The sequence below is a fragment of the Microchirus variegatus genome, assembly GCF_963457635.1.
Source record: "Microchirus variegatus genome assembly, chromosome: 17".
Classification (NCBI taxonomy): Eukaryota; Metazoa; Chordata; class Actinopteri; order Pleuronectiformes; family Soleidae; genus Microchirus; species Microchirus variegatus.
Window position 1 is genome coordinate 14,330,305 of NC_139818.1, and position 12,823 is coordinate 14,343,127.

General features: G+C 43.3%; 1 protein-coding gene across 1 annotated transcript; it reads right to left on the reverse strand.

The window, feature by feature from the left end:
- Positions 1 to 301: 301 nt before the first annotated feature.
- On the reverse strand, positions 302 to 12,456 carry trim8b (tripartite motif containing 8b). The gene is made up of 5 exons (XM_083903795.1): positions 9,830 to 12,456; positions 3,185 to 3,280; positions 2,803 to 3,068; positions 2,549 to 2,664; positions 302 to 2,451 (listed from the first exon to the last, which is right to left on the reverse strand). Exons 1-5 carry the CDS (start codon positions 10,433 to 10,435, stop codon positions 1,748 to 1,750), a joined length of 1,788 nt encoding a protein of 595 aa, XP_083759921.1. The 5' UTR covers positions 10,436 to 12,456; the 3' UTR covers positions 302 to 1,747.
- Positions 12,457 to 12,823: the final 367 nt, after the last annotated feature.

The window sequence follows — 12,823 nt, forward strand, 5'->3', positions numbered from 1 at the left end:
ACGAGGCATCTATTTATGTTCGGTTTCTGTATAGAACTTTTGAAAAGTCTTATTCTGTTGAACACTTTTTACCCGAGTACAGCATCAGTGCACAATCATAAGACATTTCAGTCCAGTGGAAAACCACATTTTAGACCACATAGCACTGAACTCAGACCTGTGAATCTACCAGAGTTGAACAGCCAACAAGCCATATATATATATATATACATATGATCATGCGCTGCTGAAAATAGTTATCAGACATAAAGAGTTGACAGCAGAGACTGGTTTAAATTTGTTTGTTTATTTGGAACCCTTCTCCAAATCACGTCTGTAATTTTTCCATTTCACAAAATATTTACAAAAAAGATACTTTATGTTGTTTTTTTGTCCTCTTCGTGTTGACTGTTGTAACAGCTCCCTTTAAGGATGACAAACCATTGCTTACATCTCACAGTCCAGTCTCGTTCTTCTAGAAAAAGTTCATGGAAAAAACAAAAAAAAAATTCCTCCCACCCCTTTTCTCTTTCACACACAGTTTTCTCCACCATTGTTCTTTTTTTGAGTGCTTTTAAAAAAAACTCTTCCTTGCATGCTTACAGCTGCAAACAGGAAGCCAAGAGCTTGTGTGCTTATTGAGAGGAAGTGACATCTTTGCCCTGCAGGAAGTACAATTACAGCATCATCAGATCCTCCAGATGCTTTGATTGGTTTGGTCTGTCCACTCTTGTCTTTTTCCTCTAAAATCAGAGTCTCTCTTGACAAGCATGACCCCTACAGTTGTACCAAATAACACAAAGTCATAGTAATTACTAAATGGAAACAGTCTTTGTCAGAAGAGATTCTGTCGTGTCGAAAGCCTGGCAGCAGGAAGGGAGGGAGTGCTAGGAATAAGAGCTAAAATCCCAGAAACTCTGAGGGGACAAAGTGGCCCTTCAGACGCAGGTTTAGTGTCCCTCTGCAGGTCACCTTCTCTAGTCCAGGCATAACAAGGCGTCCACAAGTGCATTGTGGGTGTTCCATGGAAGAGCGTTTTGTGTTCAAGCCGTATGATCCATCCCTGAACTCAGCAAAGAAAGGAAGAATGCCATGATGTCAGAAATCAAGAGACATGGAGGGAATGCTATCCCGCTTTAAAGGATCTATCAAACAAAGTCAGCTGGGCAGAGAAAAATATGCTAATAACATAAGGCAACTGACCTCTGTATAACTGGAGGGGTGATTACATCATAGAAACATTAGACGCTAAATTGGAAAGCTCAGCGGCATTACCTTTTCCCTTCAGCCTCAGTGAGAAGCAATGAAGGTATGAAAAGATTTCTTATTTAAAGTTCATTTTCTAATCGATCCATCTCCCGCTCTATTAAAAAGACAGGACGCGTCTCATCATCCTCTCCTCTTAGGCCCCCCCTCTCGTCTTCTTGTTTCTCTGTCTGTGAAATGCCGAGTTGTGCCAGAGTTGAGCAGAGGTTGGCTGTTTATGCATTTTATGTATAATACACTGAGCAAAAAAATAAGGAAAGTAAGAAAATAAAATCACAAAGAGATCAACCCTGCCCCCGAATGTGTGTACATGCTCTAAGTGTGTGTGTGTGTGTGTGTGTGTGTGTGGATATAAAGATTTATTTTAATGTTTGGATAATATAACTGCATTGCATTTTTGTCCAGTTAGTAAATCGGTAATGGTATGCTGTTTGGGGCCTGTCCACACATATATATGTGTGTCCAAGCATGTATGTGTGTGTGCGTGTGTGTGTCTACTCTGTTAGCTGGTGACATAGTGCTTTGTAGAAGGCTGCCCATACAGCCCATAAAAATCTGCATGTCTGTGTGTCTGTGAAGCATCTATCCAGTCCCTCACTGCCAGGCCCTGCATGGACGGACCTCCAGAGGCCAGGCCGGGGGGAGGGGGGTAGTCTTGGGCGCTAACCCACGGGAAGGAGCCCGAGCGTGGGTACGGGGGATGGCTGCGGTGGCCTGACACGGAGGGCACTCCGGAGCAGTAGCAGTTATCCATCGTACACACCAGGATCTTGCGGCCGCCGTACTGCGGCAGCACGGCCTGCTGGGAGGAGTGCGAGGAGCTGCTGCCTCCGGGAGCAAAGTGCGAGGAGCTGAACACCGAACCCGAATGATGGTTGGTCAACGAGCCACTCCCGCTGCCCGCGCCGCCGCTCTCGCTGATGTGAGAGGGGCCGCAGGGGCCGAGTGGCTGCTGATTGGTAGACTGGCCTTCTCCAGAGGCGGAGCTGGAGCCCAGGTAGGGCTGTTTGGCTAGCAATGAGGAAGAAGAGGAGGAAGAGGAGGAGGAGGAGTCCTTGAAACCTGGAGCATTGGTTTTCCCAATGCTCCCATTTCCCTCTGGAAAGGCAGTGGAATGTTTCCGTTTCTCTGCACCAGAACCAGAGCTCTGGCCACTGGGATATGCAGGAACAGACTGCAGGAAGGTCGAGGGAGGGGTGAGGGGAGCTGAGAAAGACAAGGTGTGAAATAAGAGGAAATCAGTGGTCAATAAAAGCACCATCATGACATGAAACGCCCTTTATTAAATCCATTCAGATCCTACCTTCCAGCGTTTTCTTCAGACTCTTCTCTCTTTTTGAGATTTCAGAAAGGAATAGTTTAGAGTTAAGATTCCCGACTTTGTAAGGAGGGAGACTGCTGCCCACACATGCCTGAGACCTGCAGCGAATGCCAAGAGACACAAATTGTAGATAAGAATATGTCTGCTTGGAAACATGGCCTATATATCAAATGAACCACAGACAACAAAGTCAAACTTTCACATAAAGAATCCAGGTACAGTAAGTTTTTGCTCACCTGTCTGTGAGGATTTTTACAGGTTTAGTGTTTTTCATGAAGCTCAGTTCCTCGGCCTTACTAAAGGCCGTGTGAATGGAGCTCAGCAGCTTCTGGGCCTCGTGACGCTGTTCTCCCAGAGCCAAAACCTGGGCAGCGTTCTCCTGGCAGAACCGAGCCTGAGCCTTGTCCAGAGCCTCCAGTGTGCGTCCGAGATCCTCCTCTAGGAGTTGGTGCAACCGCTGGTACTGCAGGCGCACATCCTCTTTCAGCTCACACACCCTGTCCTGCAGGGCAACAAACAGGGACAAACAAACATCAATGCATTTTGCAACATGATTACGTTCGAAGATTTGTGTTATCTGCCGTGTGCGCTCCCACGGAGCAGTCTGCAAAAACATACCTCCACCACACACTTGTCAGAGTCGAGCTTGCAAAGCTGTTCTTCGATCTCCTGCACTCGTTCCTCGACGCGCTCCTGCTGTCTTAACAGGCTTTGCTGTGAGGTGAGAAACGGACAGAGAAAAGAAATCTGTAAGTCTGTGACCTCAGTTAGCCATTAGCATCCCCCCTCACCACGCCTGAGATATGAGGATTCGGGAGTCAACTAATTTCGTCTCCATACACACAACACACAGTCCCTGCGGGGGAGTTGAGAGGGGGATGCTGTCATAGCAACCAACAGCTATTTTGTGTTTTTAGTGACTGAGGACTAATGTGGGGGGAGCTGGGGCAGTGAGCGAAGACAGATAAATGGGCTCACAGAGGCAGCTCTCGTCTCTCCCCTCGGTGGACCTCCTCTCCCCTGTGCTGCACTTCATCTCTGTAATGTGCACATGTATTCACAGAGCAGAGGTTGCTAAACGGCAACGCCCGTCCACTTAAGCTGGCAGTCAAAATAAAGGTTAGCTCAAAGAAAAATCAACAATCCCTTTGCTGCTCCTTACATTGACTATGACAAACAGACTTCACTGATCCTTCATGTCATTAATATTTAATGTGTGCTATGAACAATGCTAGCTCAATATTTAATGAAGGAGGGACTTGCAGATTACATAGTACAGAGCAAAATGATGTAGAAATAGTCTGCAAATATTAATGATAATATTAAATACAATAAAAGAATGTCTAGTCATGTGGGCAGCTCAGTGAGCGTGCAGTCAGACACTGAGGTTCCTTCCAGCTAGATGCTAATGTTAGCATGCTATCAATGACAATGCTAACACGCTTATGCTAAGCAGGTGTAATGTTTTGCATGTTCCACATTTTACACAGCTACCATTTAGCATGCTACCATTTGCTAATAAGCACCAAGAAGCAAAACGCTGGGTTTAACATTTAATCGATGGACAGGATATTCACTCACGATATCTGCGCCGTCATTCTTACTAGTCAAAACTTGTTTTTTGATATCACATATTTTTTTTGACGTCACATTTGCCAATCATGTGTGCGGGGTTTTAGTTGCAAATGAATTGTAGATATGCCTAATTCCAGTTTCAGATATCTACAACATCATGACATTTCAATAATGTCATAACTTGACACTTGATCATTGAAGTTCAAGATATCTCCTTTTGAGATATCTCAAATTAAGTAAAGTAAGCAATTTAATTCATTGATTACTGGGCCAATTCATGCCTCCTAAGTCTTTGTTGTTTACTGTGTGTCATGGAAAATAACATTTACATTCGTTTACGTATCTCAACATACACATTCCTGCAGCTTCATACCACGCATTCACCTTTGACCTCCATGCTTGTAGCTCTTCTCACCCCCCCACACATTTACACCTGTGATCTAAGCTGAATTATACCCACACAAAACTGATTCACAGACCTGTCGGATCCTCGGAACCAAGGTCACCAGCTGCACAGATAACACTTAGAGTGCGAACGCCAACTATAAACCAGGCTAACTTTCTCATGCTCCTCAGAGTCATCCTTGACTTGCCTCTGAGCTGTTGTCCACCTTGCCTCTCTCTTTGCCAAGCTTCAACAATGAACTTCGGTTCAATTTTATTTCTTAATCCGGCACCTTATTGCCACAACACTGTCAAAAGATGCCAAGAGTATATCCTTAAAATGCTTGTTTTGACCAACAGACTGATTTCAAGTGAACCCAAAGATATTAAATTAGCTATCAAGACTGAATAATTTAAGTTTTTAAAACCAAAATGCAATTGAAAAACAATGTAATTAGCAAATTGCAATGACTACAGTTAATTTGCTAATTAGCACCTGTGCTAAAACATTCATCTGGTTTGTCCAATGTAATTGCTATGTCCATATCAAATAAACATTAATAATAATAATATTGATGGTACTACGTGCTATGCAAATTACACATGTAACACAGGAAACAATTCAAACCTTGCATTAGAATATACAGTCATATTTCAATCGTGTCATATACTTTAATGTTTGGTTTGATTCTTGTATCGGACGTTGCACTCATGACTCAGTAACGACACTCTGCCAATCAGTGACCAGCAGTCAGTTGACCTCACATTTTAGTATCGGCTCAGTTCGCTTGGAACCTCGCCAGAGCGCTTACTAAAAAATGCACCAGGTACTGTTGCTAATGAAAAAGCAAAAAAAACAATGAGTGGAGTCGAGCCACGCCAAGCCGAGTTAGAACTGTACAGTGGAAAAGTGCCATCAATGAAATAATCAATCATGTTTATTCCAGTATTGCGAAAGCTAAACACACCACGAATCTAGCAACATTTCATGACAGGGGGATATTTTATACAAGACCAACATCATTAACTGAGCATAACCAACAGCCGATGTGTAGCTTAAAAAAAAAGAAAAGGCTGCCATTAATCCCACATGTCAATAATCATTTGTTTTTCACAGACTGAGGGTTTTATCATACACCATCATCATCATCACAGTCCAATCATTCCAACCGAACAGCAGCTGATTTTATCATTAGTTCCCAGTGTGATCAGCTGCTGTTAGAGCTAGATTGGAATGAAAACCTGCGTACTCCTGGGCCTCAGTGGCACATATTTGGGAATCAATGCCCTAGATATCTCTCTCTCTCCCTCCCTACCTCCCTCTCTCACACACACACAGTTGGCATGGTTAAATCCAGGACTGTGACCTGGTTGTGCTGATTGATTGAGTTAGGCGCCGAGCAGAAGCCGGGGGGTGGGGGGACAGGGTCGAAGGAGCTGAAGCTTCCCAGAGAGTGGGTGTGGGGTAGGGTGAGTGGGGTAAGTGAATGTGTGGGATACCTTTGGGGAAGAGAGGGAGGGTGGAAGAGAGGGTGTACACAGAGGGGAGGGTGCACTTTAGCTGTCATTTCACCACAGTGTCTTCTCTGTCAGAGTCACCAGAGCAGGAGAGCAGAGCCAGAGGGAAGGTTGGTCCTTGCCTGGGGTGACTGGTGTGAGCGAGTGAGGTGGTAGTGGAGGGTGGTGGGTGACAGAAGCGGCTGTAGGGTGGTGTGTGTGTGTGGAAAGAGGTGGGTCCACTCTAAATTCCTTTGTTACATTCAACATGAAGGATGGATTATTAGCAGTAACGATCATGAGGAGGAATACCTCAAACGCGAACAGATTAGAGCTGACGTGACTGAAAATCGTATTACTTTGTTATTAACAGTATTATTATATACACATCTATGAACAATCTTGAATTGGACCTTACTTTTTTTGAAAATTAACACTGTACAACCTACTAAGTCATGTTTATCTCAGTTTGTTCGTAATTATAGGCCAACATATACAAAGGCATCTGAAAGAAGCTAATTTCAAACTTAGTGGTTCAAAATATCAATTTGGCAATATATATTGTCGTCTTTCCTTGTGAAATACGATAATTGATTAATCTATTTTAATTAATAAATTAAGGCGCTCTTAAGTTAACGTCCCTGCCAGTTTCATTTGCTGGGCGTCAGTACTTGATGTCTCCTTATGGTGGCGCTGTTCAAATGAATGAGGGAAACTTGGGTGGAAGTTACCTGGCTGAAGAAGGAGTCTACAGCGGGATAATGGTGGAGAAAGTTACGTTAATAGATGCTCCATCCAAGGTCAATATGCACTTTGTTCTCCATGTTGTGAATACATTGAGAAATCCTGCACTTTTAACTTCTCACGGACGTTTTGTTTTCTTCTATTAGACAGATATCGTGATGTATCGCTATATGATTGTCTCGCAATATATTGGTTATCACAGAATTGTTGTATCGTGATATTATTGGTATTGTAGACCATGTATCACGTATCATACTGTGAATATCTTTAAATAATCACATTTAAATGCAATGGACACCCAAAAAAATGGCACAAAGGCATTATTTTGGGAAAAAGTTATCGTTATGGTCAGACCATGATAATCACTACATTATGAGCCACACATCAGCGCCTCAAATACCTTTCTGATTGATAAATCCCGGGATGGATTTTAAGTTGATATGTAACCACACAAGATGTAGAATGAGGAAACAGTGTCAGCATTAATGAGGATTTCTGAGAGCATTCAGCTTCTTATATTAAACGGTGTAATGGCATGCTTTGTGTTTATGTTTGTGCTGCTTCATACAGGGTTCACATTTAAATCACAACGCAAAAGACATCACAATGTACAGAAAGGAAAAAGCAAAAATATGTACAATTACAAATGTAGATTTTATGAACTGTAGTTTGGGATTAGTGATGGAGCTTTTGTGATCAATTGAGGAACAACAAATTCAATTTAGAATGTTTTGTATTAGTTTTCTAAAAGACTTGCGACTACATAATAGAGGTGCATATATTTTCTGTGTAGCCTTAATCTGGGATGAGCTAATAAAAAAAAGTTGTCACTTGGCAGCCATCTTGGTTACACCCCTGGGCAGTTACGCGAGGCTAACAAAGACCTGGCTTTTATCTTAACAAAGAAGGAAGAGAACCACAACTGCACTGCCGATAGATACCGGCTTATTAAAACTATATGTGTAGTAAAACTTCAAAAACGTTCAATGAGTTCAACTCAAAATATGGTTGAAAATACTTTTCCTAGAGGGTTATGGTCCAAAATATACAAGTGCGTAATTTCACAATTTTTGTCTTTTTCACAGCTCAGCATAGAACGATATGATGCCACCATTTCACCCGATTCATAACTTACTCGAAATAACTGTTCAATGATTAATACGGTTGAAGCATTACTCGATTTTGTATTGTTTCACTAATCTCTTCGTGAGGTACGGCGGTCATAGGTTGATTTACTCGGATGTCAACATGAAGAAAGACACGGAAGAAAGAGAAGAGGCTGAATTCCATGTACGAAGTAGCGGAGGACAAAAACCGTTAACCATGCAGAGCCAAACTTAAAGGACAAAAAACAACAACCCTGAACCTTACGTGACATTTGGAGGCGAATCATCCAGAAATCCATGCGAAGGTTCGGTAAAGCGCACACACTAATACTAATGAGTTATATCTGTGTTGTAACTTCAAATCTTAACAATTACATGTTAATAGGATGATGGGGAAACATTTAAATAATACAAAGAAACCCATTTCCGTTGACTAAAACTAGGTGGTATTTTAGTCAAAAGACTATAACAAAAACTAAATAAGAAATTGCTGTCAAACCTTAAGACTGGCATTGTTGTTTTAAAAAAATCCACGCCTGCTGCCGCCATCATCATGGATTTAAACTGTGCTCGCGTCAGTGGGAGAACAGAACACCATTGGACAAGTTTATACAGCAGGGTGGATATTGGCAATTCTCACTGGCAATATCCACCCTGCTGATTTAATGCTCTGACTCCAGTTGCCATCAAAATGTCACTCAACACATATGGTCACAGATTCTTACGTGTTTATGCCAGTTATGTCACTATTTATGATGTAATGTGATATTACATCAGATTTCTCAAAAGATATCATTACTAAGAGCGGAATCTGGGTAGGACACTGTCAGATTTAATCTGGCTCTATTAATCGCCGTTCTCGTTTATGGATAAGGTTAAAGCTGTAAATGTTTTTTTTCTTTTTTCCTACATATATTCAGGCCAGGTCCCACCTGAAGGCCCTTCCTATGCCCCAGGTGTCCAATTATCTATACATAAAGTTGAGTCATAGCTTTACCAACAGGAAACACGCCCTTCTATGAGCCAGGTGACACCTTGACACGGTGTTGGGTGAAGTACATGAGTGAGTCTTCAATGAAGCCTTCATGGTTAAAATAAAAAGGGAGGATGTGGACATCAACTTCTGCTTGAACTGATGACAGAGGCACCGAAACCCCCAGGAAGAAGAGGTTGATTAAAAAAAAACCCAAGTAGACCGCAGAATCAAGTGACAAATCACTTTAATCCCCCTTCCTCTCGACTCCCCTCCCAACCCCCTCGCAACCGGCGATCCCTGAGCTAGGATGCACCTGTGCTGGGGAGATAAGGCCCTCTGAGGGCCCCTCATTGTTCCACCCTCCACTGCATTGTTTGTCATTCCAACAGATGAGAATGGGGGCTGAAGTGGATCACAACTGAAAACTGCACAAGATAGACTAACACAGGCACTAAAAAACACTCAACATGTAATTGTTTTCCTAAAATGGGGAATTTGGTTCATGGTTGACTGAAGATGTTCCGTAAACAAGTGAACGACTCAAGAATGGATCCTGGGAGCTTTGTACCCAGTAATCTTATCTTCACGTCTTCAATTTGGAAAAGCATGGTGTTCTGGTGATGTTGGCTTGCCAACAATAACTGTGCATTAATATAAAAGAGGCTTCTGAGAGGCTGTGTTGTTTTCACGAGAGACAAATCTGCAAAGTGTGTTCTCCATTGATTAACTGATGGTTTAGTCCATTAAATAAGGGTAAACCGTTTCCTGGAGACGAGTTCACATATCCCATTGTGTTTGACCAACAATAGCAGGATTATAATGACTGTGATATGGTCGGTTTATTATTATCATAAAGAAATGATAATAAAAAGCTGGAACCAGAGAACCTTTCCTCTTTTATAATGTGACCACTGTGTCACAGGTGCAAGTGCATGAAGTTTGATTTGTGTACCCATTTATTTATTTATTCAACATTCTTACCCTTATGTCGTTGCGTCTCAGCTCCACATCGGTGACAGCGTGGCCGTGGCTGGGGTGGCAGCGGGCGAAACAGCAGTACTGACACACTGCCGTCTGCTCGGCCTCGCAGTGGTACAGTCTGTACTCGTCGTGCTGAGGGCAGGTCCAGGCCTTCACCGCCTCCGCCTCCACCAACAGGTGCCCCAGGGCTGAGCACGGCTGCTGCAGGTGTGTCTGGACATGGGATTGGCAGCACGGGGCGTTGCAGCGTAGGCAGACTTTCACCGCGGGGAGCGGTGGGCCTCGGCGGCACAGGATGCACTGCAACGCTGGCGTGGTGGCCTTCTCCACGCTCAGAGCGTTGTACTTCTCAACTATATTGGACAGTTTGTGGTTCTTCTCCAGACTGGGCTTCTGCGTGTAAGCATGATTGCACTCGGGGCAGCGGGCCAGCGAGGAGTCTTTGGCCCAGGCCTCGCTGATGCAGCCCCGGCAGAAGTTGTGCTTGCAGGGCAGCTGGATGGGATCTGAGAACACGTGCAGGCAGATGGGGCAGATGAGCTCCTCCTCAAAACAGTTCCTCCATGTCTCAACCATGTCAGAGGCCATCATGGTGCAAGCAGGCATACACTAACTGTTTTCCACTTCTCCCCCCCCCAAAAAAAAGAAAAATACCCTGCTGCCACTCTCAAAAAGAGTCTTGAGAAAAAGATAGAAACAGACGCAATGTCGTCCTGAAAGATCAGTATATAGATCAACCCTTGTGACCAAATTAGATGAGTCTCCCTGACAGATGATGGGTATTGCTTATTGCTGCAGCATGAAGGCAAATTCCAGAAAACTGAGAAGTGAAGGCTTCAGGAGAGAGGGTGACAACACCTTGGTGATGTCAACACACACACAGCAGGGGCTGACGTTACACAGATTACAGTAAACGGTGCTAGAATTTCCTCTAAATCACACTCACTCACTGACTGGGGCCTGCCTTTACAGCTTCTGTGTGTGTGTGCGTGTTTGTTTCACAGGCCTACAGGAAGCTGGGCGCCTGTCAACCTTACAGGTAAACCATAACACACAAACAAGGCACAGAGAACTAAATATCGACACATTTACTGAACATGATCGGGAGGTGAATCAAATCTCTCTACATGAAAAGACACTTGATCCTTTTTGCCTCTGCTGCTGCTGCTTCCTTACCTTCAGAGCTTCCTTCACTCCTGCCTACCGGATTAAGACCGAGTGCGGACCAGTTTTAGAGCCACAAACAAAAGCATGAGAACGGAACAACACCCTGATTACTATCCACACACAAACACACGGCTGCTGTTTCAAACCTGAATCTGTTTTATCAGGACCCGGGGGACGCCTGGATCCTCTGAATAATCAACGCAGCGCACTGCTTTTGTCCACTGAATCATAAATAAGTATCCGAGGAGCAATTTTAATAATACATACGAGGCAGGAAACACTGTCTCACAGGTCAGACGAGCGACGCAGGCACACACAACGCTCCAAACTGACGTGAAAGCTCCATGGATGAATAACAATAATAACGATGATGATAATAATAATAATGACGCCTGCGATGTGACACAGCGCGCATATCTGTACACAAGGCCTCGACGTTTCCTTCCCACCGGTTTTCTCTCGACAACACAAAAAAACCGCCTTATAATCTCACACAAACAAGAGAACTCACACCCGGGCCACCGTTTCCAGGCTGTTTACTGCATAGTTAATCGTTTTAATAGTCGAGTCCAGCTCCTGCGCACAAAACAAAGGCTTTTAGGATCCGCAGGAATGTTGGCTGCTGTTGCAGAGCCTTCTGACTGGCTTCCCCCCTCCGACACATCTATCAAATATCTTCACTTCTTCTCCCTTATTTTTTTTTTTTTACAATTTTTTTTTTAATAACTCAACTACAGTTATGTATTTTCCACTTTAGACTCCACCTAATTCGCCAATAATTGTCGCCTCAGCCTTTAGCTAGCATATTTTTTTTTATTTTCTGATTCCACTTCCTTATCTCGATTAAATCGCGTAAATTAGCTCCGACGTCACCTCACCATTTTCTACCAGAGCACAGGTTCAGATAAACACAAGCACGCTCGCTGGCACCGTTTCCCCGGACAAGGACGCTAATGAAGGCTGTGGTCATGATTTTTTAAAGCAGCCATATTTATATATTCGACTGATACAAACACGAAAATACACCCTGCTAATCTTAAAGGGGACGTCGCTTTTTTGCTGCCCTTGTTAGGGCCAGCTGTCATCAGCCATCTTGTAAATCCTCATTTTCTTTCATTTTTTTTTTTTTTTTTTTAAAGGGAGATATCCGACGGTGGAGAGGCCCTTTCCACCAGAGCTGCTTCTCTTTTTTTCGATAGCTGACCTACGCGTGAATGTTAAACACAGAGTCCGGTCTTTAGAAAAGAACAAACAAGCCTTTTATAGTTCGGTGTAGTAGATCCAAAACACGAGACTCTCGACGTAGATCTTTAAGCGTGGCCCGATGTGGTCGCTGCGTTCAATAAGAGTCGACTCCACGGGTTCATAAAAAAAAGAAATCCTCCAGGGTTGTGAATAATAATATGTCTCCTCTCTTCCTCTCCCTCTCCCCCACCTCCTTTCTTTCTCTGTCCCTATCGGTCAGGCTTTGGAGAGAGGAGGAATGCAGGCGAGCTGGACGGCTCTCCAAAGCAGAGGCGAGCTAGCTTGCCCGACGCCATACTTCCGGTTACACTTTTCAAAATAAAACACTCGTTTGGCTTGAGCCTAAAAATGAAAATATATATACTTTATTTGTGCCTTTGTAATATTTTTGAATCTCTTGACACTCACTTAGTAGTTTTTTTTTAATAGATTATTAGATCAATTGCCATTTTTAACATCATGGCTTTATTGAAGAAAAAGAAAAAACAAAGTTAACCCTGCTGTTACGTCATTTTCTGCACCTGTTCAAATGAATAACAATAAATAAATTAAAAGTTCCTACCGTTTTGTGAAATTTGGTGC

Bases quoted from the DNA above. Each gene is read 5' to 3' on its own strand.
- trim8b (XM_083903795.1), bottom strand. From the start codon at position 10,435: ATGCCTGCTTGCACCATGATGGCCTCTGACATGGTTGAGACATGGAGG. The intron at 3,281-9,829 runs GTAAGAATGTTG...CTCACCTCACAG, and splicing joins TGAGACGCAACGACATAAGG to CAAAGCCTGTTAAGACAGCA. The intron at 2,452-2,548 runs GTAGGATCTGAA...TGTCTTTCTCAG, and splicing joins TCTGAAGAAAACGCTGGAAG to CTCCCCTCACCCCTCCCTCG.